General features: G+C 37.1%; 1 protein-coding gene across 2 annotated transcripts in view; it reads right to left on the bottom strand.

The window, feature by feature from the left end:
* Positions 1-26,087, bottom strand: part of GPR155 (G protein-coupled receptor 155) — a 43,398-nt gene that overhangs the window by 16,233 nt on the left and 1,078 nt on the right. For both annotated transcript variants that reach the window (XM_022570070.2, XM_022570069.2), the window contains exons 2-10: positions 21,522-22,018; positions 13,419-13,818; positions 11,250-11,415; positions 10,195-10,350; positions 8,748-8,831; positions 7,701-7,818; positions 4,110-4,194; positions 3,905-3,995; positions 2,411-2,621 (exon numbers count right to left, since the gene is read on the bottom strand). In XM_022570070.2, the coding sequence (XP_022425778.1) occupies positions 2,411-2,621; positions 3,905-3,995; positions 4,110-4,194; positions 7,701-7,818; positions 8,748-8,831; positions 10,195-10,350; positions 11,250-11,415; positions 13,419-13,818; positions 21,522-21,987 (1,777 nt within the window). In that variant the 5' untranslated portion in view covers positions 21,988-22,018. The remainder of the gene's footprint in view (positions 1-2,410; positions 2,622-3,904; positions 3,996-4,109; positions 4,195-7,700; positions 7,819-8,747; positions 8,832-10,194; positions 10,351-11,249; positions 11,416-13,418; positions 13,819-21,521; positions 22,019-26,087) is intronic.

Raw genomic sequence — 26,087 nt, 5'->3', positions numbered from 1 at the left:
GAGATGATATGGCCTTCTCTTTTATTAACTGAACCTTTGCTCTCATATTAAAATAGGTTAATTTTCCTTTCGATTATAATTCCACACTTAGAGTGTAAGCAAATCATGTGTCTCTGACAAATGTGTAGCGAGGGGCAGAAGGGAGTGAACTACTTTGGATTACTGAGATTTGGGGAGGCCAGGCTGGACATCTAATGTGTTATGTGTTAATACTACTAGCAAAGCAGAAGAGAGCAGGCTTTAGGGAAGGAAAATAACCAGACAGGTTTAAAAACCTTTTTCCTAGGAACATGGGTGAATAGGCAAATAAACAAGTGCTTTGCCACAGGAGTTTTCAGGGTAGCTTCAGAAAATCATGGCACATCTTATCGACCCATGCATCTATCCATTCATTTAACAAATATTACTAAACATGTATAGGAAGCCTGATACCATGCTAGGTGCTGAGGCTATAATGATGGGCAAGTCAGTCACAGCACTTACACTCTAGTGGGTTATACTGAAAATTTATAAAGCAATTATAAAGCAGTGAGATAAGAGGAGAGGTAAGTATAAACACTGCAGAAGGTTTTCTATTGAGATAAGCCATAGCTGTCTTCTGGCTCTCCATTTACTTATACAAAAGGTGCAAGCCAGTTTTCCTGCTAGAGATGACGATGACAGGATTTAAAGAACATCTATGGTACTGTTTATTTGCTATTTTTAAAGGACAGTAGAGACGTAGCAGAAGTCTCCGGGCTTAAGACACTTAGTTTAGGACTCCCCACACATGTTCACAGGCCTTTGGTGGCCAGTTCTAAAACCCTCGCAGGAGAAGAAGATGTAGAGAGTGGTGGTCTTTACGCCCTGTCTGAAAACATAAAGTAGATGGATTTATAGGATAAATGTGAGAGTACACAAAGAAAGCGAGGAAGCAAAGGATGCTGGGCATGATCAGAAAAGTACTCGAGACTTCAGAAAAGTGGCTTTTAAAATCTTAGTGAAAGCATACACATAATCCTTGAACTTCTGTTTTAAAAGAGAAAATAGTCAAGAGGACTCAAAAGAATGAAATTATGATGATATAATCACAAAGGATCTGACAAAGAAATTAGTGAGCACCACCAATAAAATGAACTAAAGGAGACCTGATTGAAGCAGGGTTAATGTAAATCACTAGTTGGCAAACTACAGTCCTATGTAGTGGGAACCTGCAGTCCTATGTAGTTGGTATTAGCAGCATTAAATATGGAAACCAAGGCACAGAGAACTTGCCTAAGACCAAATAATAGTAAATTGTAGAGTCAGATTTGAACCCAGGCAGACTGGCTCCAGATCCGTGTTTCTAACCCCCATGCCATCTACTTCCAGTTTGGGAGGAAGGAAGGCAATGTAAGACAGTAAGATTTGTGGGATCTTCTTCCTTTTAAGTTAGTTAAAATGCTTTTTAAAATCTCTTTTTAAAAAGAGATTTATTTTTGCTCTTTCTTTACTCATTGCTATTTACAACTAATAGTTTTAAGATTAGTCATCTCTCTACTCCACACACTCTCTAAACAAAATAGGTACCATCATTTACACTTCCTAGCACAGTGGTCTATGTTTATGAAATCTCCACATGCACCAATGAATCCAAAATGCATACTCAATTGCTGAGTTCCCTTCACGAATTGAAGCAAATCCGATAACCGTTAACACATTAACAAAGTCACTGGTTAGGGTCATATTTTCACTTATACCAAGGATTGCCGAATATTTTCTATAAAGGGCCAGATAATAAATATTTTAGGCTTTGCAGTCCATTGAATCTCTGTTGAACGACTCAACTCTACCAATATAGCGTGAAAGCATCCATAGGCAATATATAAATAAATAAGCATGGCTATGTTCCAATAACATGTGATGGACACTGAAATTTAAATTTCATATAACTTTCAAGTGTCATAAAATATTTGTCTTTTAAAATTTTTCTCCAACTCTTTAAAAATGTACAAGCTATTCTTAGCTCTTGAAACATGCAGAAACAGATGGCCCACTGTAGTTTGCCAACTCCCAACTTTCACCATTAACCCTGCTTCAATCAATCCTCTTTAGTTCATTTTATTGATGGTGCTTACCTGATACAATGTTGTTAAATTAACAGACACAGGTGCTTAGTTTCCTAGAAAGGGCCTTCCTTCAGTTGTTACTCTTCTCTAAACTCTCAGGACCAAGGAAGTCTTAGGATTTAAAAAAAGATTATCCTCACAAAAGATTTATAAACAAGAATCTAATAAATGAACTTGCAAGCTCTTTCTATTATTGACTATGATTCAAATTCATTTCATAAATACCTGTGATATTCAAGATAGTTCAAGGAAGTTTCCTTAAAAACATTTAGGATACAGGCTATACAGGCATGTAAGAGTTTCTTTATAATTAAGGATCATACTTGTTTCCGGGATAGAACTTGTAAAAGGTTCAGGTTCATTTATCGGCACTGGACTGTCCTCGAAAGCAGTGCTTCCAGGCTCTGCTGCTTTGTGGTCTTGAGCCTGGTCGAAAACTTCATAGCGTCCTGCTTGGGAGGTGCGGTACATACACATGAGTGATACGCTGGCTATCACAATGCTGCAGAACAGGGTGACTGCCGTGATGATCATCTGTCAACGTTGCAAAGAGACGTTAGGCCAGTTTTCACAATCCCAGCTTGAAATCTTAGTAGACGAGGTTAAGGGCACTTTTTTGGTTGAAAATGCGTTATCTCCATAGCTATAAATGCTCTACAACAGTAGTTCTTAAAAAAGAGGAAGAGTATGGAAGGAATGTAAGTTACTTGAAGAGAAATTAGGGTTTGCTTGTAATCAAATGAGATTTCTAGATGCTTCGTTCACTATGCATCATGTCCTTGGTTTCCTCTACAAGTAATCTAAATGATTACTTATAGACTTTTTCTTTACTTCAAAGATTTTGCTTGCTTTAGTACACAGTTCAAGTGTATTTCAACTAGAAGCTTTGTTATGGTGATAATACTAAAAATAAGTGACTATAGCTAATACTTACTGTGCACTAACTATGTACCAGCACTAGTCTAAGTCATTTGACAATCTTATTCATTCTCACAACAATCCAATAAAATTCAAAATTACAAAACAGAAAAAAAGGGTAAGAAATCAAAATCATTTTAGGAAGTTCTTAAAAAACACATCTTTGGGAGGGGCAAGGTAGGGATGTGGAATTAAGAGATACAAACTACTGCGTATAAATAGACAAGCAACAAGGGTGTGTTGTACAGCACAGGGAAATAGGGCCATTATTTTGCAATAACTTTAAATGGAGTATAATCTATAAGAATATTGAATCACTATGTTATACACTTGAAACTAATGTAATATTGTAGACCAAACTATACTTCAATTAAAAAAAAAACACAAAAACCACACAAATCCGTGGGAATTTCTGATTCAGCAGGTCTCAGAAGCCTCCTACTCAATAGCTTTTCAAGCACACTTTTTCCCCAAATACTTTCTGTTCTGAAATTTATATGTATGATACAATTGAAAGTCAAGAACTTGGCTTTTATTATTACTGCTAACTTATTAAATGGCTTTAAATTAATCACCCTTTCCTCCAATAAAGGGAACATAATTCATAGGTATGCTTAAGAAGACCCAGTTAAGTTTCAAATATTTGGAAATCCTCAGCTACAAACAGACTTAAACATGTGAAATCTTCTTTTTCAATTTCATTTTCCTTTTTATAGACATGTAGAATCTTTACTGCATTTTGAGGTGTGAGTTAACAAAGTGACATAGGATCACCAGTGTGATAGGCAATAAACTGGAATAGACTTTCAAAATTAATTTTAATTTAAGTATAGCAAAACACATTAAGAAGCTAAAGAGAGACATTCTCAAGAACAGAACTGTCAATAAACTCTTCTCACCTGCTCTTTTCCATAAAAGAAGGCTGAGTCAATGCTGTCTCCATTATGTTTTCCAGCTATCAAAAGAATACCAACAAGGAGAGCAGGAATCCTATAATAACAAGAGTTTAGAGGGAGAGAAAAAAAGAGCGAGAGAAAAAAAGAGAGGATGAATAGTAACTGTGTATGTGGGAACATGTAAGCAAACAGAAAACTACCAACTTACCCCCAGCCAGATATTATGAGGATTCCAACAGGAATTTGTACCCTTTCTCTCTTTTTCAAAAGAAGCAAAGAAATTGCTAGAAGGCCTAAGAATAAAAAATAGAGATTGAAAGATAGGTGATTACTCTTGATGTTGATCAGACTTCATGGAACTTTAACCAAGCTTATTTCAATAGTAGTCTGTAGTTCTTGCCCTAGAATTCGCTCCTTTTAAATAAATGCTTTTCCCAAGATTTTGAAGCAAGTTTTCTTAATTCAGAATCATTCATGTTTTCCCTCCTACATTGCTTCTTTACTGAAATCTTCTTGTTTAATACATGAAGAGTTTTTTCAAAAAGCCCAAATCATTTTGTTCTTTTGACTGATGTGTTTGGAATCGAAGTATATTTGGAAAAAAAATTTTTTAACGGGATACAGAACGATTCTAAAAATAAAAACACCCCCACTTTGCTGGTGCTAAGAAAGTACAGGTAATTCTTTTTTTTTTTTTTTTTTTTTTTTGCGGTACGTGGGCCTCTCACTGTCGTGGCCTCTCCCGTTGCGGAGCACAGGCTCCGGACGCGCAGGCTCAGCGGCCATGGCTCACGGGTCCAGCCGCTCCGCGGCATGTGGGATCTTCCCAAACTGGGGCACGAACCCGTGTCCCCTGCATCGGCAGGCGGACTCTCAACCACTGCGCCACCAGGGAAGCCCCAGGCAATTCTTATACAGGTTTTGTTTTGGGAAAATTCACCAAGTCTAAATGATGGACCTTAATACGAATATAATATAAAGTTAATACAAAAACAAATGTTTTAAACAAATATTTCAAGAGCTTTCCTTATATCTTATACCCAATTATTTATAGAAGTAACATCTTATTTAATAAATTCTACATAGCTATAGAAGCTTAGAACTTTAGGGTTGGAAGGGACCACTGTTCTAAATTAATGCCTTCATTTTTTTTTTTTTTAATGCCTTCATTTTATAGATATGTAAACAAGGGTTTGCCCAAGCTACACAGCCAGCAGAGGGCACAGCAAGACTAGAAACCCAGCCTTCTGCCAGAAGGTTAAGTCCTTCAACTCTGTCAGTGTTTCTAAAGTTCAGATCTGTGGACCCATAGGGATCTGGAAATTTCTGTGAGAAATGTTAAGTCTTTTTGGTTTATTTGCAATGATAATCATCTGGATGACCATCTTACAACCAAAGTACAGTCTCGTTATTTCAGGGCTTACATCTGGTTTTATCTGAAGTTTGAGCCAAGTGAAGGCCAAATAATATCACAACACATAGCCCAGATGAACATTCTGTGGTAGTTTGAAGAAGAGAAAAGCAGCAAGATAACGAGGTCATAAACCCACACATCAAAGTAGAGCCAGGCCAAACCAAAAAAAACCCTACCCAGAGAAAAATGAGTTGCATTTTACATTTCAAGCTGTGATTCAGATTAGCAAAATAAGATCCTTTGTCATGTCAATTAATTTTGCTAATTAGAGTTACTGAGCTTATAGTTTTGTTTAAATCTAATCTGTGAATTTGCTTTGGTTTTAAAATTGTATATTAGCTGTATACAAGGAATTCATACCTAGATTTAAGATTATACAGATTAAGTAACACTGTGCTAGAAATAATACAAATCAACACTGAGATCCTTGAGAATTGTTTTTCTTTATAGAGGACCCACACAGTACTCAAGTTCAAGAGACACTGTAATACCAGTGCTCCTCCCAATGCATTTGCACACTCTGTTTCAGGTTTTTAAAGTGCCAGGGAAGCAAGTAACCAATCACAAAAGAGCGCCAACTGTGTTTTAGTAGTGAGGGCACTCTTTAAAATTCCAACATTTATCATTTCATTCCTGCCTTGTGAAAATATTGACATATGAAGAACAGGCTTAGTCTAGGCCTGGATGTCTCACTGAGGAAGCTGTGAGAGTTCTTGCCTGAATCAGTTAAACTCTTTGGGCCTTATTTTCCTCCATTGGCAAAATGAAAGATTTAAACTAGACCCGTGTTTCCGAAAGTGCGGTGACTGTAGGTGGCACGGGGGGAACATTTTTTGACTAATTATGTGTTTATTTTAACATGTGCTTGAAAAATTTTTAACTAACACATGAAACCTGGGATTTTACTGAGATATGGCTACATTTATTAAAGTAAAAAAAGTGAGTTAATTTTAAGGTGGAAAGAAAGGACAGGTGGTATGCAGATATGGCAAAATTCATGAGGATGGTTTACAAATGAGTAAAACTGAAAATGGCTGAACAGGATGATTTAAAATGACCTTTTAGGTCTAAAATTCTGTTATATCACAATAATCTCAAGGTTATTCTTCATCGAGGTCAAGGAATTCAGAACAGCTTCTTTGGAGAGATTTTGGTATGCATGCTTGAAGAGGATATCAGAGAAACTTGGGGCTTTTTGACAGATTGATCTATATACTGCTCTCTTATTCTCATTATAAATTTAACCTTAATAAACCTAAGTATTAGAGATCAAGTTGGTTCATCTGTATTTGGAAATAAAGTATTCAGGCTCTTTTCACTTGACAGCTCGTGAAAACTCTTATGCCTTGCAAGGTGTACTTGCCTTTAAAAAGCACAAACCTTCTCCTGTTTGCACTGAATTCATTTTGTAATTCCTCGCCACATTGTCGCTTCACTTCAAAAGGCTGTTGACTGAGATGGGTCCTGCTTTGATCCTGAAGGCATGAAATCAAAGGCCTGTCCGCCCCCCCCACCCCGCCCCCAGCCACTTCCCGACATCTGCCTCCTAACCAGTGCTACCATTCTACAGTTTCCTTTTATGTGCCATTTTATAGGTTTGCATTTGTGGTATGAATACAAATCAGCCAGACTGAATGTTTCACAAACATACCAGAATGTACACACCCAAATAAATGTTATACTTCAAAAGAGCAATGTGCTAAAACATTTTGAATATCCTTTATGGGGCCAGTTGAAATGAAAAATAGTTTTTCTTCCTGGGTATTCTTCTCTTTCCATACCCTTTTGTTCACTTGTTCTTCTCGTTCTCATATTACTGCTCTTCCCTCTATTTAATAATATAGTTACATTTGTTGAGTGCCTACCATGTACCAGGCATAAACATCCATATTTCATTTGATTCTCAAAATAACTCTGTAAGGTGTGATAATCCAGGCTTACAGATAAGAAAACTGAGACCGCAAAAGTTAAGTCATTTGCTTAAGGCAGAGCCAGAATTTTTCATTCAGTTCAGTTGGATTCTAACAGTGAGCTCTGCGACACACCTCACATGCCTCATCCCTCTCTGCCCATTCTTTCCTTTCCCTACCTGCTTCTAGTGCCTTTCCCCCTTGATGGCTCCAAAGGGGAGCTGTGCTGACTGTGGCCTAGAACCCAAGACCCTGAAGAAAAAGGACATGTGACTGGAAACCACCTGAGCCCAGGCAGAAACGGAGCGATTGGGGAAGAGAACTCAGCTTTGCAGACTGTCTATGTTAGTGGGTGTAACTGCCCAAGTGAATGCCCTAATCCTGTACTACTAGACTTCAACTAGACAACTAGAAACTGAGGCCTCAAGTGATGGAGGAGAGGGGGACCTAAATATCTCTTCATGATCCAACTTACCTGTCCACAGGTAGGTGCTGTAGAGAGAGCTGTACAATAAAACAAACACCAGAATTTGTCCAACAAAACTTTTTTCTTTAACAAAATGCCATATCATCATTCCAGCACAGACAACAGACTGAAGAAAAAATTATAAAAAAACAGTCAGTCATACTCATATGACTCATACTCATGAGTTTTATTCACAGCAACTATAATTATTCACTTAAAATTATTACTGAGTAACTATTGCATTCTAGTGATACTAAAACTTCAAGTTTTATGATTAAAAAACTTTTTATACAGAGGCTTTAACAAGCCTTTCTATTTAATTGAAATAGATAATGACAACATTCTAAATACTAACCTTATATTTAGAAAAGGTTTACATAGAAAATGTAAACTTCTTTCCTTTATGATTTGAGACATGCAAAGATTTAACTAGAAAAGTAAGATTATGAGAGAGTTTAAATTGTAATGATTCAATTATTTCTATTAAAAAACGCAAAATTATCACTAAATGTCATTACAGTTGTCTTTCTGTATCCATGGAGGATTGGTTCTAGGACACCTCCTCGCCCCCCCAACAGATACCAAAATCCAAGGATGCTCAAGTTCCTTATATAAAATTCTGTAGTATTTGCTTATAACCTATGCATATATTCCTGTATACTTTAAGTCATCTCCAGATTACTTATAAAACCAAATACACTGTTAATGCTATGTAAATAGCTGTCGGCATATGGCAAATTCAAGTTTTGCTTTTTGGAACTTTCTGGAATTTTTTTTCTGAATATTTTTGATCCATTTTGGTTGAATCTGAGGATATGGAACCCATGGATATGGAGGGCCAACTGTATTAGCCTCAACTTTGTATAGTTTAAGACACACTGCAGTATTTAATAAATTCGGCATAAATTAGTTGTAATCAAATTGTAATTGATTGTATTTGGTAAAAAAATACTTTTGACTTTATACCTGGAAAAACCCAACAAAGCGATTTTTTTCCTCTATAGTAATATAACCAATGAGAAAAACACAGCTTTAATTATCTGTAGGTTTACTAACCTGAGCGATGAGTAAATTAGTTGTAAGCATATGAGGAAGCTGTTTATACTTCTTGCTCAAAAGGAGAATAGCCAAAGACCAGATCTTAAACACAGAGGTTCAAAAGTTACTCAGGTTTCTTAATCTTTATAATCACTTATTAATTACTAACTTTTATTTTATAATTACTTTACTAATTACTTATTAGCCTCTTTAAAGAATTCTCTTATCCTGGTTCAAAAAGGAATTGCAATATTTTATTTACTTTAACTTGTGTAGCTCCCAAAAGGGCATTAAGGTAAACTAATAGTAAAAGTAAAGTAAAATAGAAAGCATGGAGAGATCCTATGGTAAATTAACTCCAAAAATGACAGAGTCTTTAAGAACTAGTCCTTGAACAGGGAGGGCCACGTTCCAACTATCCCTACCTTTGGTGGCTGGGGTGGGACACAGGCTCACAGACAACTCTTCAGGAAAGGAGCTTTAGTGGGAGACGCAGTTATACTGCACTATCTTGAATTTTCCTTTTGATTCCACCACATTGGCTCATGAGGTATCTACATTCCAGGCTGTCTTACTTCAAACAACACATGTCATCCACCTTAAGATTAATTTTCCTGTATTCTTTATATTTAAAAGGATACCCAGTAGTCAGCTACGTATGCTGGTTTGATTTCCTTCTTTCTTCTCACCTCATTGTCAATCAAAATTTATATTGTCTCTCCCCCTACGAAACTGCCCTCTTATCAACGGGCATCATTTTTAAGAAAATGTAACAGAAGGAAAATTTCTTAAAAATTACATTAATCACACATTTATTTGTTGCCAGTATACATATTCATCCTTATCTCCTTTCCTTTAACAGCAAAAGTTGTCTTTTTATTTTCAGCCAGAATACTGTTTGAATTCAACAGGCAACTCAATCTACAAGATACTCTAGTTGCCAAGTGTATAAGTATTTAATTTGAGCTAGATATATCCAAAAGTTTCATTAACATTAAATGGATGTTTGGTCTTAATCCCAAAGATCCCTTCCTACAACATGATTCTACAATAGCTAGTATTTATGTAGCAATTCACCATTTTCAGAATGCCTTTTACATATATTGTCTCATGTAATCCTTAAAACAAACCATGGAAATACGTTAAATTATTATCTGTATTTTATAGTTGAGAAAATTGAAGCTTAGAGAGGCTTAGGTAACTCCACAGAGAAATAACAGCTAGTTTGTCACAGGGCCAGGAGTCAAATCCAAGTTTGACTAAATCTCATGGCTTGTCTGTTATATAACTCTAACTCCCAACTGGAAAGACAAAACTCAGAAGGCTGATACTATATTTTATGGGTAGGCTTTAGCTTTCTGTATTGCATAAGAAATTATATTTTTACTCCCTAACTTTCTGTTACCAAGCTATTCTCAAATTCATTCTGTGATTCTCATTCATTTTTACACTGAAACATACTTACCAAGGAGACCAGACTGATAATACTTATATCAAAACTAACATTCTGGATGGCATATGCCAATGGCTTCGGGTCCATGGTGGGAAAAGTCAGTAACCAGGCAGAGACGTACATGATTGGCGCAGACACAAATGTGCTTATTACCATCCCTGAGGTTATCTGCAAAAAATGAAGTCAAATTGAGGAAGAGTCACAGACTCACTTAAACAATTCTCGTAAACTTTAGCCACAGCACATTAAGGCATTCTAAAATAAAAGCAGGAGTCAGTAAAGAGACATCACAGAATCCAGCATGTTATCTAAAATCATATTCCCCTTTTCTTAGAGTTCTTAAAAGAAAACACAGTTAAGTTCCCTTGGCTTCTCTTCCAGTCTATGCTCAATTTATATTTGCATATAACAATGCTAGAAATCCCACATCTGATGTTTATATCTCCTAGATTCTAGAAAGTAAACCATATCAATGATCTACTTAAACTGATGACCAGTTTCCTTCCATACTATTTCATAAAATATAGGGCAATAAAAGCAATTTCAAAAAGAGAAAAATTACCATGCAAACATTCTACCGATTAAATAATGGAACTAAGCTTCGGTCAACAATTTAGTTCCTTCATGTTATATTTCAAAAACATCTGCTCTAATGCTGTAGATAACATGTATAGTATGCTTAGACACTAATTGATGTTAACTGATTTAGCTATTTATTGCTAAATATGTGGTATTTTGCATCTGGTGGTTGGATTATCAATGAATAAATCAGATTTTTTCCCCTCAAATTTTGAAAGTTACCCTTCTGTAAATAACCTTTAGGCTTAACTAAAATTACAGCATTAAAATACTTGAAACTAAAAGAGACTACTGAAAAAAGTCATGGCTGAATAAAGACCCCAGATTAAATAAATCACTTGTTACACGATGTTACATAATGTCTCTTTACTTATAATGAGGCAATTTACAGATATCAAATTCTCATAAAAGAATGTAGATTTCTGTGTTTTAAAAATTCATTTTTCTACTAACCAAACAATCAAACTTAGAAAGTAATATATACATACAATCTCTACTTCCATGTTGAACTGTGTTGCAAAGATAGCCACTCCTGGAGCTACAGGAAAGACACCATACAAAAATGCATAATTCGATACACTTGCATGGTTCACTACACTGTTGCCCTTATCCAAGAGTTCCACCATTTCTCGGCACAGAAGTGGCAGCACCAGGCTGAAGAAACAAGAAAGGCATCATTTGCTTGGTATCAAAGTATGCTGGTCCCCAAATAGTAAATTGCTCTAGTGAACTTGGCATTAGGTTATTCTTCTCCTGCCCAGAAGGTATCATTTTATTGAAAGAATAAAAAATTCAACTTGGAGCTACTTAAAGTAAAACAATATTCTAGAAATACTTCAAACATCAGGAATTAGGAGGAAAAAAACTAATTTTTTTTGTTCTATGAATAATTTTCTTGCAAAAAATCTGTAAAAGTTGCAATTATAACTGCTGTTTCTTGCTTTCCCTATTAGTTCATTGAAATGTTAAAAGAAAAAAAGAAGACTGACAATCTGAGTAAACTTTTTCAAGAAAATTACTAAACTCATTCTTGGAAAAAAAAAAAGTGGACCTTTATTATGATTAGAGGTTTAAATGGTTCAGGTAATGATAACAATGCTACTCAGTTAGATTTCAAAAACCAGTAGAGAAACAGGTATCTTACAATTAGCTCTTTATCTTAATAAAGAAAAAACGTTTAGCAAAGGGAACTGAAATAACTGAGGTAGAGCAGAAAACTAATGAAATCCAGATCTGGTGAAGAGTTAATTATTAAACAAATCCTCCAGGATTCCATAGAAAGACCATATCAACAGTAGCAAGTTAATGGAGCTTTCCTTTAGAAAGAACAAAACCAAGGTTAATATTGTCACAGCAGCACCTACAGACATGCTCTCAGATGGAGTAAAGAACTACTCTTATGTGTTTTTTTTTAATTAAAAGAAGAAGAAATTATGTAATAGGGATCAAAGAACCAGAAAAAAGATTTTTAAAATGAGAATATTTAAATACTTATAAGTAATGGTTGGTATTACTATTATTGTTAGAACCATCTTTATTGCTGTGAAAAACTAAATAAGGGACTTCCCTGGTGGTCCAGTGGTTAAGACTCCACACTTCCACTGCAGGGGGCGTGGGTTCAATCCCTGGTCGGGGAACTAAGATTCTACATGCCATGCAGTGCAGCCAAAAATTAAACAAAAAAACTAAATAATACTTTATTTCCAAGAGCATAACACCACTATTAGTAATCTTCAGAATTTATTATTTTGAAAATATAGATACTATTTCATATTGCACTGGTCTCATGAATTTAATTGTCTATACAAGAGCTAAATTCAATAGTTAAATATGCCCCAAGTGCCTTGGGATAATCTTGTAGTAAAATTATGTCACCTTTACCAGGAAGTATAACTCCACGTCTAAAGAGCTAAGGAGGCTGAAGGAACTATCAACTAAGGAGCTAAGAACTTTTCATTTACAGGCTAGGATCAGATGGTTAATAATAATCATTCCTACTGACTTACCTATATTCAACCACCCTCAGAATTTTAGAATATTTCCCTCAAATTCATGAAATAGAAGTTTATATTCAAAATTATTGTTTTCATCATGGCCAATAGGATTTTAATAAATTTAGAAAGCTCAGAAATCCTGCAAAATTCCTTTAAAAATATGATCAAACTAGGACACTGTAAGATATTAAGTAAAATTATATAAAAGCTGAAAGGAGGGCTTCCCTGGTGGCGCAGTGGTTGAGAGTCTGCCTGCCGATGGATGCAGGGGACACGGGTTCGTGCCCGGTCCGGGAGGATCCCACATGCCGCGGAGCGGCTGGGCCCGTGAGCCATGGCCGCTGAGCCTGCGCGTCCGGAGCTCCGCAATGGGAGAGGCCACAACAGTGAGAGGCTCGCGTACAGCAAAATAAAAAAAAAAAAAAAGCTGAAGGTAAACCAATAGTCTTTATCCTCTGACAGTAAAATGTAAAGAGTAACCTACATGGAAATGACTTTCCACAATATACCAACATCACATTTTCCTTTAAATTGTAACTACTCAATTAGGAGGGATTACTACTATTAAACTATTTAATGGAGAAAATAGAGACATATCCCAACGAACGGGCGAAATAAGGCTTTCACAAAGTACAATCCCCAAGTTAAATAAGTGAAACTTACAGTTTAGCTGTGATGAGAAGGATTAGTACAACAAATGCTGACTTCTTCAGTTTCTTTATTTTTCCTACCATTGTAAGACCAAGATAAAATAGAGCTGATCCAGAAAAAGAATTCGCAAGTCCATCAAGAAAATTTTCCATATATACAGGCACCTTTTGATCAAGAATAAAATTGAAAGCAATGCCAATGAAAACCATAAATACTATTGGGTTCTGTAACACATGCAGAAGTCCAAGTCCCACAATTTTCACTTTGTTTTGAGAAGCATTTGGAGTGTCTTTCCATCTCTGCATTTCACAGAAGATAAACCCTATAGGGTTTAACATCATAAGAGATATTGGCGCCACTAAGTAAATGTACTGGAGATACTCTGGGTATGTCGTTTGATATAAAGCTTCAACTGCAAAATACAAATTAAAATTGATTTTTAAATGGTTACCACAGAAATATATTAATAAATTATGAATATAATGTTTTCCATGCTTAATTATAACATATTGTAAATTAACCTAAATAGTGTAGAATGACCTCATTACCCTAGTTTTGGAAAAGTATGTTTTAGTAATAAAGCTGAAAAGGAAAAAAACCCCACTATATTAAATGACATTTAGCTTATAAAATGATAATCAACTTTTAAAAAGTATTTTTAGTAAAACCCACTAATTGTTACTACTTAGAGGCTAAGACTAGTCTCAATAAAGGGGCAGAATTGTAGAATTCTTAAAACAATTCAAAGTAAAAATCTACTAACAAAATGTTTAAGTAGTCATAGCAATAAGGTGGTTGTTGGTTCTCTTGAGAGAAGTTTCATTGGAGTGGTGAGGCAGAAATCTGAGCACAGAGAACGCAGGAGAGAGGAGGAGATAACAGACTAAAAAATGAGCACTGAGGGACTTCACTGCTGGCACAGTGGTTGAGAATCCGCCTGCCAATGCAGGGGACACAGGTTCGAGCCCTGGTCCAGGAAGATCCCACATGCTGTGGAGCAACTAAGCCCAGGTGCCACAACTACTGAGCCTGCGCTCTAGAGCCCGTGAGCCACAACTACCGAGCCCACGTGCCACAACTACTGAAGCCCGCGCACCTAGAGCCCATGCTCCACAAGATAGGCCACCGCAATAAGAAGCCTGTGCATCGCAACAAAGAGGAGCCCCCGCTCGCAGCAACTGGAGAAAGCCCGTGTGCAGCAATGAAGACCCAACGCAGCCAAAAATAAATAAAATTAAATAAATTTATTTTAAAAATGTTTAAAAAAAAAAGAGCACTGAGGCGATGGAGTCCAAGCTATATAGGAAAAGAAGTGAAGATGGGAGATGGCTAACAGATAGATAGCAGAGCGGTTAGAGACTGGAGGTCCCTGTGAAGTTCAAGAAGTAGGTGTAGCTGGAAGTTTAGGAGTTCACAGTAAGTCAGATATTGAGCTATTGGATTTAGTATTTCCCAGATGACTTGGTCCAGGATGTGGCCATTGGAGTTGGTGGCTGAAGTGGAGTACAGGAAAACATCATTGGAGGTGAGGAGGTCAAGGAACTGAGAGAGCAGAGAATTTGGTGGGTAGTTCACATGGATGCTAAAGTTAAACAAGATAACAAGCAAAACTTGGGAGTAGAGAAGATGACAGTGGGCCAGATATTGGTCTTCAATGAATGAGGAGGAATGACGAGTGAGGTCAGCAGATGACAGCAACGAGGATGAGCAGTTTAGCCAGGCAGCAGGAACCTCAAAGAAGCAGTTTTTACAGAAGAGAGAGAATAATGGCCTAGCAGTGGTACACAGTGGCTATGAGGATGCCAATCCTGCCTACCCACTGCTCACATGGTACGCAGGCGATGAGAAAATGAGCAGCCTCCACTGGAGAGGAATGAATACCTTCAGGAAGGAAGACCAGTGAAGATGCTGAAGAATCAGAGATGGAAAGGTGGATCTAAGAAATGTTTGGGAGGAGAATACAGTAAATTCATGTTAATGCACATTGAATGCAAATTCAACTACACTTTCTTAGGAAAACATAGGCTTCATTTTTCTTTTTCATAAAACATGTTCCCAAGTGCCAACTAATTACTTGTTCATTGAAGAGGAGCAATGCCTGCAGAAGAATCTGGCTATTAGACTTATGAGAAGTGGTACAATATACACAAAGTACGTGTGCTGCATCTTGTGGGTGATTTGAGGGATTTTTCAAAGGTTCAACTGTATATGATGACTTTAGAACCTAACCACTGCATGAGATGAGTCTCCTTGGAAGGGGATGGGTTGGATCAGACTTCTAGCAGTTTCTTGGTTCATGTGAGGGTTGGTGGCCTGGTCTTGGCTTGATCAGGGCAACTTAGAGCCTTGCAGCATCAAACTGGTCTCAAGGCACATTTTTGGCAATGAATTCTGAAATTATTCAACTTAATATATGCAAAGCCTGATTCATAAATGATTTCAAGTTGAGAAAGACAGATAAAATAAGAACAGCCACAATCACTCACAATCACTTGCTTCATAAGAGAGGCAATCATGTGAAAAAATGAAAAAGATTAGGTTTCTCAATTTACATTAAGATAAAGTGACACAGGTAGGAAAATATATTTGTTTGCTTACTCAGGATACATAAGTTCAATTAATGTCAAGCACATGTCCCGTTAGTTATGAAACTAGATTATATAACCTTTCGAATGCCTTGTTCTCATTAGCTAAAAGCCACTTTTTATAAGATTCAATTCCCTTTTTTTCAACTAAGCACATACAGAGGTCTCTAATATCTTTGAAATGTTAAACAAAATATATTTGATTACATAAAATTTCACAAATTCTTTCCACTGATTTCCAAATTAGATATATAGCTCTATAACTCTGTGGTTCTCTTTCACGTTTCATAAGGTTTCATCCTTTAAGTAAAAAAAAAAAAAGCAGCACTTTTGATAACTATTTCTAGTTAGCTACACTTCTTCTGACTAGATATTTTAGCTCAAAGAGGAAGGTGTCTATACCCACCCCTCAATTTTTAAAATAGAGAGTATATTTTAGAAAAGCCTTGTGTTTTCAACCTGAGCCTAAGAATTTTCCCAAATAGCCAAAGTAAAATGCATAAGGTATTTCCTTTGACAACTTACAGCACACAACGCTTCTTAAGTTAATGCCTTTTTACCAGAAATGTACTTTCCTGGTACAGTAGCACTTAATCACCATTACATAATGGACTTCGGGTTGTTTTAAATGCTCAATGCAAATTTGAACAAAAGTCTATATTTAGGCCTAGCCAATCACCAAGTCCTTTCTTCTTTTGCATGATCTTTTGTATTTGATTCCTACTTGGAATCTTGATTCCTGCTACTCCCACTAGTCAAAAATCTCAAAAGTGGGTTACCTACTCTGTTTACCAACGTATACTCTTCTGGTTTTTCTTGACCATCCCCTTTATCCATTTTACTTGCTACCAACAATATCACCTAAATCTTAACTTTCAAAAATTAAGATTTTCCCACAGCTCTCCCTGCCCACAAGACCACATATAAAATCTTTCTTTTGACATTCACAATCTAGTCGCCACAATTTGGTCCTTATTTATCCAGCTCACCTCTCACTATACCTTAGTGCAAAGCCTCTATCAGCCAGTTTATATCACTGTAATGCTGGATAAACACCAGGTTCATAATTTCTAGTTCTACATGCCGATCATCATTCCCCAACTTCATCAACCCCCAACTTCTTGAAATCTCTCCTTTCTTATCCAAATCTTGCCTACTATTTAAGGCCTGTCTCAGGTACCACTTCTTCCACTGAGTCTTCAGTCTACATCATGGATCTCTCCTTCCCTGGATGGCTCTGGTACTTTGTGAACTTTTTGTATCAGTGCCATCTTAACAAATTCTAAGTTCCTTGAAGGTATCATTTTATAACCCCCAGTCCCAGCTGAGTGCTAAGCAAAATCTGAAAATACTTGCTGAATGGAATTAACACATCAATGAATGTCAAAGGTTTCAGACAGACTAAAAATGTGTTTTGTAACATAGACTAAAAATGTGTTTTGTAACATAGCAATTTATAACTAATTGTTATCCATGAACCCATTTCTTTTTATATCCAATTTTTTTTCTTTTTTCATCTTCTGAATATTTATAAAGCAGGCTACTATTGGGGTATTTTAAGTCAGTTGAACAGGTATACAAAGGCAAAAGAAGTATAGTCTAGTGGGAAAGCAAAAAGTTGGGAATAAATACTTGTTTAATTACTAGAATAGGGTTCATATGGGAATTTCAGTTCATTCTGCCATTCATTTGCATAATTACTTAACATTCCATCTTTATAAATAGGCAGCACTATTTTTAAATTTAATTTATGTATTTTTTATACAGCAGGCTCTTATTAGTTATCTATTTTATATATATTAGTGTATATATGTCAATCCCAATCTCCCAGTTCATCCCACCACCCTCCCTCCCCCGCAGCACTATTCTTTTGTTATCAATCTGAGTATAGTTTTTCAAATCTGAAAAATAATTGAAAGTGGTGACCCATATTAACAAATTAGATTTATAATCATTGTATCAACTATTAAGTTCTAATTAATACTTATAAATAAGGCTCTTGGGGGGAGGGGAGAATCCCACTCTGAGGAATTATTATATAGCTTTGAAGAACTAAGAGACAAAATTAGCCACCCACTGTGGCTCCTATTTTGATTACTGCAGGGTTTCAATCCCTAGCAAATAACACAAAGACCCAGACAAGACCATTCTATTATTTAATGGCATATAGTTAAATGCTTCATTTCCTTTCTGTTTACAGCTCAAGCACTAGAGCATAATTATGATTAGTCAGGGTGCTTATGCTATCAGCATTGTTTAAGAATGAATTATAGCACTTAACTATGCCCTATTGTATCTTTTAATGACAGAGGCAGGGAACCATTCTAATTTGCTAAAATCCACATTTCACCTCAGTGGAGTCTTGGCTTCTTCTCATACTCAGATTTCTTAAAGTACCTCTGAAAAGAATTGTTTTTAAAAATAGCAAGCATGGGTTTCCCTGGTGGCGCAGTGGTTGAGAGTCTGCCTGCCGATGCAGACGACGCGGGTTCGTGCCCCGTTCCGGGAGGATCCCACATGCCGCGGAGCGGCTGGGCCCCTGAGCCATGGCCACTGAGCCTGTGCGTCCGGAGCCTGTGCTCCTCCACGGGAGAGGCCACAACAGTGAGAAGCCCGCGTACTGCTATTTTTTTAGTCTGCAATGACGCAATGTAGTATTATGTCACTTGAGTATAGATAAATCATTTTAATGCAATTTCATAGACCATTATAATTATAGTATAGAGGAAAAGTAAACACAGACTGTCCTTTTTCTTTAATCACTAACTTATCTCTTCTGAGTCACCTGTAAATTGGACCAATGTTGTAGAACAAATGCAGTCATAAAAAGGACATTTCCTTTAAGCTACCATGCTTATCTGTGAACTAGAGAGTAGGAATTCTTGGGAGAGGCCACAGAACAAACAGAAAGAATGGTCTTCTCTCTAGAGACATAGTCTTCTCTGTTCACCCTGAGCATAGCCAGAAGGCAGATGGCTATGAACAGCAGTAATAAATAATCTCATTGGAGCAGATACATGGCCCTAGTTCTATACCACAGCTTCCAATCTGCAGATATATGAAAAAGCACTTCTGTGTATACTGTTGGTTTCTGGTAAAGTTATTGTCTACAACCTAATGTCACAAGAGCTCTTACATTATCTGTGATTTAAAATCAAACAAACAATTACAACTCAAAATCTGCAAGCATAATCATCAGGGGAACTGGGCTAGCACACTGCTGGGAACATGATTATTACCAGATTTAATGTGGGACATGAGAAAAGCAGCAATGAAAATGGCTGACTATATTTTTTATTTGGAGATTCTGCCTTAATATGAAAATGGATAAACTCATCTAACAGGTCTTTTTCCGCTGCTACTCATTTTATGAATTTTTTTGAATAATGTAAAGATTATGAAAAACTTTGATTCTCTGTGAAAATAATGTATTATAAGGGCTAGCTGGGTCTTCTGATGATCAAATGGGCATGTTATATAAATGTGTGGCATAAGAGAATGCCCAGGATTTAAATCTAGGTTTGGGTCTCAGTCGCCTGTTAGCTGTGTGACCTGGGGTAAGACAATTAAATCTCTGTAAGTCTGCCTTCTTATTTGAAAATGAGGATAATAATATCTGCCCTACCTCAAATGAGATAAGTATATAAGAAAATACTCTTATAAGGTTACAAATGTTAGTTCTATTTAGTTATGGGCTTACTACTCTATAACAGCATGAAACTTACAGTTCATGTCCAAACTAAGATATAGCACTATTTATTAAATATTTAACACTATGATACTCAGCCACTTCTAAGGTCCTTATACCATCAATACCTTGACAAATGTACATTATTAATGCTCCTGAAGAGAGGGGCACCACATTAACTCCTTGCTCTTTTATTTCCAAAGTCTTTATTTAAATGCTTGGCTCAGCCTTTAATTTTAAAATTGACTAACCTTAAAGGAACACCTATCTAGGTTCTGACTATTCACAGCTCAGTTATCTAAGAGCCTGGTTTTTCCTCCTATTCATAGTTATATAATTTCTTAGGTATATCTCTATTTCTGGTAAGCAATACGGAAGAAGAGAGTGATGAAAAGTATAGTCCACTAGAATCCTTTTGGTGCCAGAGGTATAATAATTTTTTGGGGGGTGGTGGGTAGTTAAAAGATAAGAAATTTGAAAGTTAATGGCAGATTTCAATTGTCCATTTCATTAAGTTTCATTCAGTCTCTGCTCAGGAGATATATCACCAGAGAGGCCTTCACTGACCCTGCTCCCCACCTCAAATGCCATCTCCTTGTAAAATAACACTACTTTGTTTTTATGGCCCTTGTCATTACCTGATATTATTTTTGTTTTTATTTTACTTTCCCATTAAAATGTAAATTCAGTATGCACAAGAACTTTGTTCACAATTGTATTCCCAGCAGCTGGCACAGTCACTGGTACTAACAGGTTCCTATGAATGAATTACTATATCCATAATATTCAGATCCCTACATTATGATACATGATCAAAGCAAAACATAAACTTTAAAAATATTAAAAATTCATAGAAAGTACGCTGGTAGATGCCAGGGGCTAGGGGCTTGAGGGGGAGTAGGGAGGGGGAATGGGGAGTTAGTGTTTAAAGGGGACAGAGTTTCAGTTTAGGAAAGTGAAAAATTTGGGAGATGGATGATGGTGAGAGTTGCACAATGTGAATGTACTTAGTGCCACTGAACTGTACACTTAAGTATGGTTAAAATAGTATGTTTTATATTATGTGACTTTTACCACAATAAGAAAACATTAAAAAACAAGTAGTTACTAAGTATACATTTTCTTGGTGGCAGAGAGTTCTGGAAAATAGAATATGTTTCTAAGATATCTCAACATCCCCAACTAGTATGTTTACTATTTCATCAGGAAAACATATACACATAGAAACATAAAATTAGGCTGCTTAAAGGGTTGGAAAGTTAAAGAAGGAAAAGTTGGAAAGGTAAAAAAAGTCCTCATTTTGTCCTTAAACAAGAAATTAACTTCGACCAAAGTACACTGATATTTTGAATCAAAAACTCAATAACAAGCATTAATGTAAAATAATATACATTCTAGAGGGAAAGAAAAATAAGGAAGGGAAAAAGTCACTCATAAATTTCCACTGCTAACATTTAATAATGACAGTTTTTAAACAGGTGTATGCCTATGCTTTTTACATAATTTAAATCAGAATCTGATCTCTTCTGGAAATTATATTTCTTTCATATGTGATTATTGAGAAGAAAAAAAATACTATTAGAAAGATGACTCACAAAATTTATTTGGATATGCCCATTTATTTCAGGTAGATGTTTGAAGGTGCCTCAAACTCTGAAAAAATATAATTCATCTAACTTAAGGCATATTTAAGAAAAAAATATGAAAGATTTCTTAGATATAAGAATAAGTATAAATCACTAACAAATGCTTAGTTAAAAGATTCAAATTAAAGCCTTACATTTTGTTACCTTCTAAAAGACCTGAAATTTTTTAAAACTTAAAAAATAAAAAGTAACTTACCTATAGGATATCCCAATGCAAAGTCGTTACTTTGTGTAGCAAAAATAGGGAATAGTCCAGCTTTGCTAAATCGACTATCGGGACTGGCAACCAATAAGGTTAATACACATACAATGAAAAATACAGAAGCTTTGGCAATTAAGATACTATATAGAAAAGACCAATCCACATTGGAAAAATTAAGTACAACCATGTTTTTGAATAATAAAGCTGGAAGTGCAAACCTGGAGACAAAATTTCCCAGTCCTTTCGCCTGTGTTGATGTTATAACATTGGCCCTTCCTGCTATGTAGCCACAAAGGACTATGCCAAAGCATTCTAGTAAGGCTGGAAAAAGCCTTGTTATTGACATTGAAGGTGGGTCATTAGTGGAATTAAATCCATGTGTTACTGGTGAGGACAAAGTCTTGGTCATATTGACTGCAATGGTCAAGTTCTTGGCAGGTATATCAGAAAAAGAATTCATTTTCTTTCACCCTCCAACTGCAACCTGATCTCTGGAAAGAAAGAAGAAAGATTCAGTGTGAAATCAATGAGAAGAATTCTAGTTGAAAGGATATACTGGCAAACATAGATTTATTAAATGGCCAAATAAATATACAAACTTTTTTCAACAACCATCAGAGAAAAATACAATGAAAAATAGAATGGGTGGAAGTGTCTGCTAACAACAGCCTCTTGACTCTCAAAGGTGGGTCAGCTCAAAATATTTATGTTGCTTTCCGATATCCAGTATCAGATATGAGTAAAATAAGATCCACAGATTTTACAGCTGTAATATGATGCCCTGTGGTCCTCTCCAGTGCTCCACAGTCAAGCTCTGCCTAGTGGATGAGAGCATGGCACCCACAGAGTCTACTGAATGTCCACCTGCAGCCAAATTTTCCATAAATTTCAGAAGTTCTCAGGGCTACATCTAAGAGTCACAATGGACAGGAAGGTCCTTTCCAGCCTGCGGAAGGACTTGACTATAGGATAGGAAGAAGAGTATAATAGAATATCACTGATCAACTTTGAACCAGTAACTTACTTTTCTGTACCTCATTTCCTCATCTGTGAAATGGCAATAATAGTATGTACCTCATAGGAACTTGATATTATTCAATATCAAGTCCTTACAAACACATCTGGCACAAATAAATCACTTAACAAAAGTTAAATATAACTTCTGGTGGCATATAAGAGAGAGAATGAAAGAAAAAATGATGGCATCCCACCAGCCTACTCTTAGTTCCTTTTACACCAGCCAGACATATTGGCTGTCTTGAATTCCCCATAGTCTTTGTGCCACAGGGGCTTTGCCCATGCAGTTCACACTAAAATATTCTCTTCCCTGCCCACCCACATAACAACTACCCATCCTCCGAATCATATCCAAATCAATTCAGGAGTCGTTGTATCAGGTAAGTCTCCTCTAACACCATAGCCAGGCCAGGAGTCTTTCTCAAATAGAATCATGTTCCTTAACTTTAGGCCACTCTTCTCAGTTTATAATTATACTATGTATTAGAGTGACTGTGTGATTTATGTCTGTCTCCTTGACTAGACTTTAAGTGCCATAGAAGCAGGGACTATGCATGTTTTTGCTCACTTTTGTGTCCCTAATGCCAAGCACCGTGCCTGGAGCACACAGGAGATTTAGGAGACTAAAATAATTACCTGCTCTTAAATAAACCTTTCACCCTTTAGTGGATCAATGTTCTTTCTTAGGAGCTATCTACTTCATGGACAGAATTTTGTTTTTTTTTCCTGAATGTTAAGTATTCTAAGTTTTTCACCAAGACCACAAAATGTGTTCTGAAATGTTCCAAAGCTGTTCATAAAATGTTAAAGAACACAAAATGTCTTGTAAAATGTTCTAAAGATGTTCAGAAAATGAAGCAAGGAAAACTTTACGTTAATATGACAATACTTACCAGACTTTCCTCTTGCTGCCAGGGACACAATGAACATTAGGTTTGAACAACTCTGCAACTAACCAGCTTTTATTAGTAACTTGAAATTGACATACTGACAATTGCCAATTCCTAAGTGATTATTCTGGGTTAACCATCTAAAGTAGCCTTATACAAGGTAGAAGGTAAAAAAGCTTATGCTTCCTGAAATGTATAATGCCCAGGTTAAGTTCTCAAACACCCACATCACATTAAGGACTCAGATGGCAGGCCAAAGACCAACAACTGATACAACTGGGGGTGTGGATGAGATAATTTTCTCTGTGCTACCCTGGTATAAACTGAACCATTTAAAAACATTACATTTAATCTGGATCAGGACAAATATTTTCCTCCTAGGATTAGATAGGAGTGGTCAATATACACAAAACCTGTAATACTCACATAATTGAAGTTTACCAAATAAGCATCAAATTATATCCTGAGGAGGCTACTGATTGGTATAGGCACCCATAATTGAAGTAAGGAGCTGGTAAACAAGTGAACAAAGGTGTTAAACATTTGGAGCCCCTGAGAGATGTGGACTTGAAAAGACAGTGCTAAAGATTAAGGTGATAAACTACTCCAGTCTTCTGTTATTTTTTTAAAAGTTCCCTATATTTCTTTGCCTGGAGCATTATAACTTACACTGCTCCCTACCCCTTATTTGTACCACACTTGCATATCAATGTATTCCAATAATTTTTAAACCAACAGTTTTAACTAAACTTGCAGTTGTTCAGTGAAAAGAGTCAAATGGCCTGAACCCAATTTGGGGCCTATCACTTATCAACTCTTTGGGTAACTCAGCCTCTCTGGACCATAGCTTCTTCAACTGTAAAATGAGAGTAAAAACCTCCTTAGAGAGCTATTGTGAGGATTGGAGCTTCTTTTTTTTTTTTTTTTTTTTGCGGTACGCAGGCCTCTCACTGCCGTGGCCTCTCCCGTTGTGGAGCACAGGCTCCGGATGCACAGGCTCAGCAGCCATGGCTCACGGGCCCAGCCGCTCCGCGGCATGTGGGATCTTCCTGGACCGGGGCACAAACCCACGTCCCCTGCATCGGCAGGCGGACTCTCAACCACTGCGCCACCAGGGAAGCCCCAGGATTGGAGCTTTTATACACAGCTTATCACAAAGTAGGCCTTCAAGAAGTGGTAGCAGTTGCTATTAGGAGTTATGTGTCCTAATAATAAGAAGAATGGTAGTAAATTAAATATAATTCATTGTTCTATGCAGTTCTTCAAACATACTTGGTATTAAAGAGCCTCCAACTAAAACAGAGGGATGGGATGGGTTGTAAGGTTATCAATTTTCATTTTATACCAAACAGTTAAGGAGTTCAGTTTAATTTAGTTTGATCTTAGTTGTTAGCAGGGAAGGGAGAGCTCTTTATTTCCCTCAAGGTGATGGTCAAATAGCTGTAGCAAGGCCCAGGTTTAACTTTCAGTTAGTCAAAAATTAAGAGAAAAACTTTGGAAAGTAATCTTCCCCTTCCCGTGAAGTTTCTTTTAATGTTCCTTGATATTTTAAAAGCAATATCTGCTAATTGAGGGGCAGTCAAAATAACCAAAAAGGACTTACAAATACAAAGTTTGATCTCATCTTAAATTTTTTTCCAACAGGAAGAGAATATACTTCTTTTTTTAAAATAAATTTATTTATTTTATTTTTGGCTACGTTGGGTCTTCGTTGCTGCACGCGGGCTTTCTCTGGTTTCGGCGAGCGGGAGCTACTCTTCGTTGCGGTGCACGGGCTTCTTGTGGTGGCTTCTCTTGTTGAGGAGCAGGTGCTCTAGGCGCGAGGACTTCAGTAGTTGTGGCTCGTGGGCTCTAGAGCGCAGGCTCAGTAGTTGTGGCGCATAGGCTTAGTTGCTCCGCGGCATATAGATCTTCCCGGACCAAGGCTCGAACCCGTGTCCCCTGCATTGGCAGGTGGATTCATAACCACCGCGCCACCAGGGAGGCCCCGAGAATATACTTTTTAAAGCATTCTTTTAAAATAAACAGGAGCGGGCTTCCCTCGTGGCGCAGTGGTTGAGAGTCCGCCTGCCGATGCAGGGCACACGGGTTCGTGCCCCGGTCCGGGAAGATCCCACATGCTGCGGAGCGGCTGGGCCTGTGAGCCATGGCTGCTGAGACTGTGCGTCCGGAGCCTGTGCTCCGCAACGGCAGAGGCCACAACAGTGAGAGGCCCGCGTACCGCAAAAAACAAAAACAAAAAATAAACAGGAGCCACAGCAATGGAAGTTAAAAAAAAAATAGCATCCAGTCTTTCCATCTCACTAAAAACAAGGCTTGTTAAAGAACAAAAAAGTTGGCTAGGGCTTCCCTGGTGGCGCAGTGATTGAGAGTCCGCCTGCCGATGCAGGGAACACGGGTTCGTGGCCGGTCTGGGAAGATCCCACATGCCGCGGAGCGGCTGGGCCCGTGAGTCATGGCCGCTGAGCCTGCGCGTCTGGAGCCTGTGCTCCGCAACGGGAGAGGCCACAGCTGTGAGAGGCCCGGGTACCGCAAAAAAAAAAAAAAAAAAAAGTTGCCTTGTCAGAGTAAAAGACCACGCACTGGGGCGGGAGCAGAGAAATGCTATACACCAGCCACTTCTGGCCACTCATATTTGGTTTAGATAACATGG

The sequence above is a fragment of the Delphinapterus leucas genome, chromosome 8 (genome assembly GCF_059928025.1).
Source record: "Delphinapterus leucas isolate spDelLeu-1000000601 "Yukka" chromosome 8, BTC_Dleu_Yukka2, whole genome shotgun sequence".
Taxonomy (NCBI): domain Eukaryota; kingdom Metazoa; phylum Chordata; class Mammalia; order Artiodactyla; family Monodontidae; genus Delphinapterus; species Delphinapterus leucas.
This window is presented reverse-complemented; position numbering and strand designations above follow the sequence as displayed.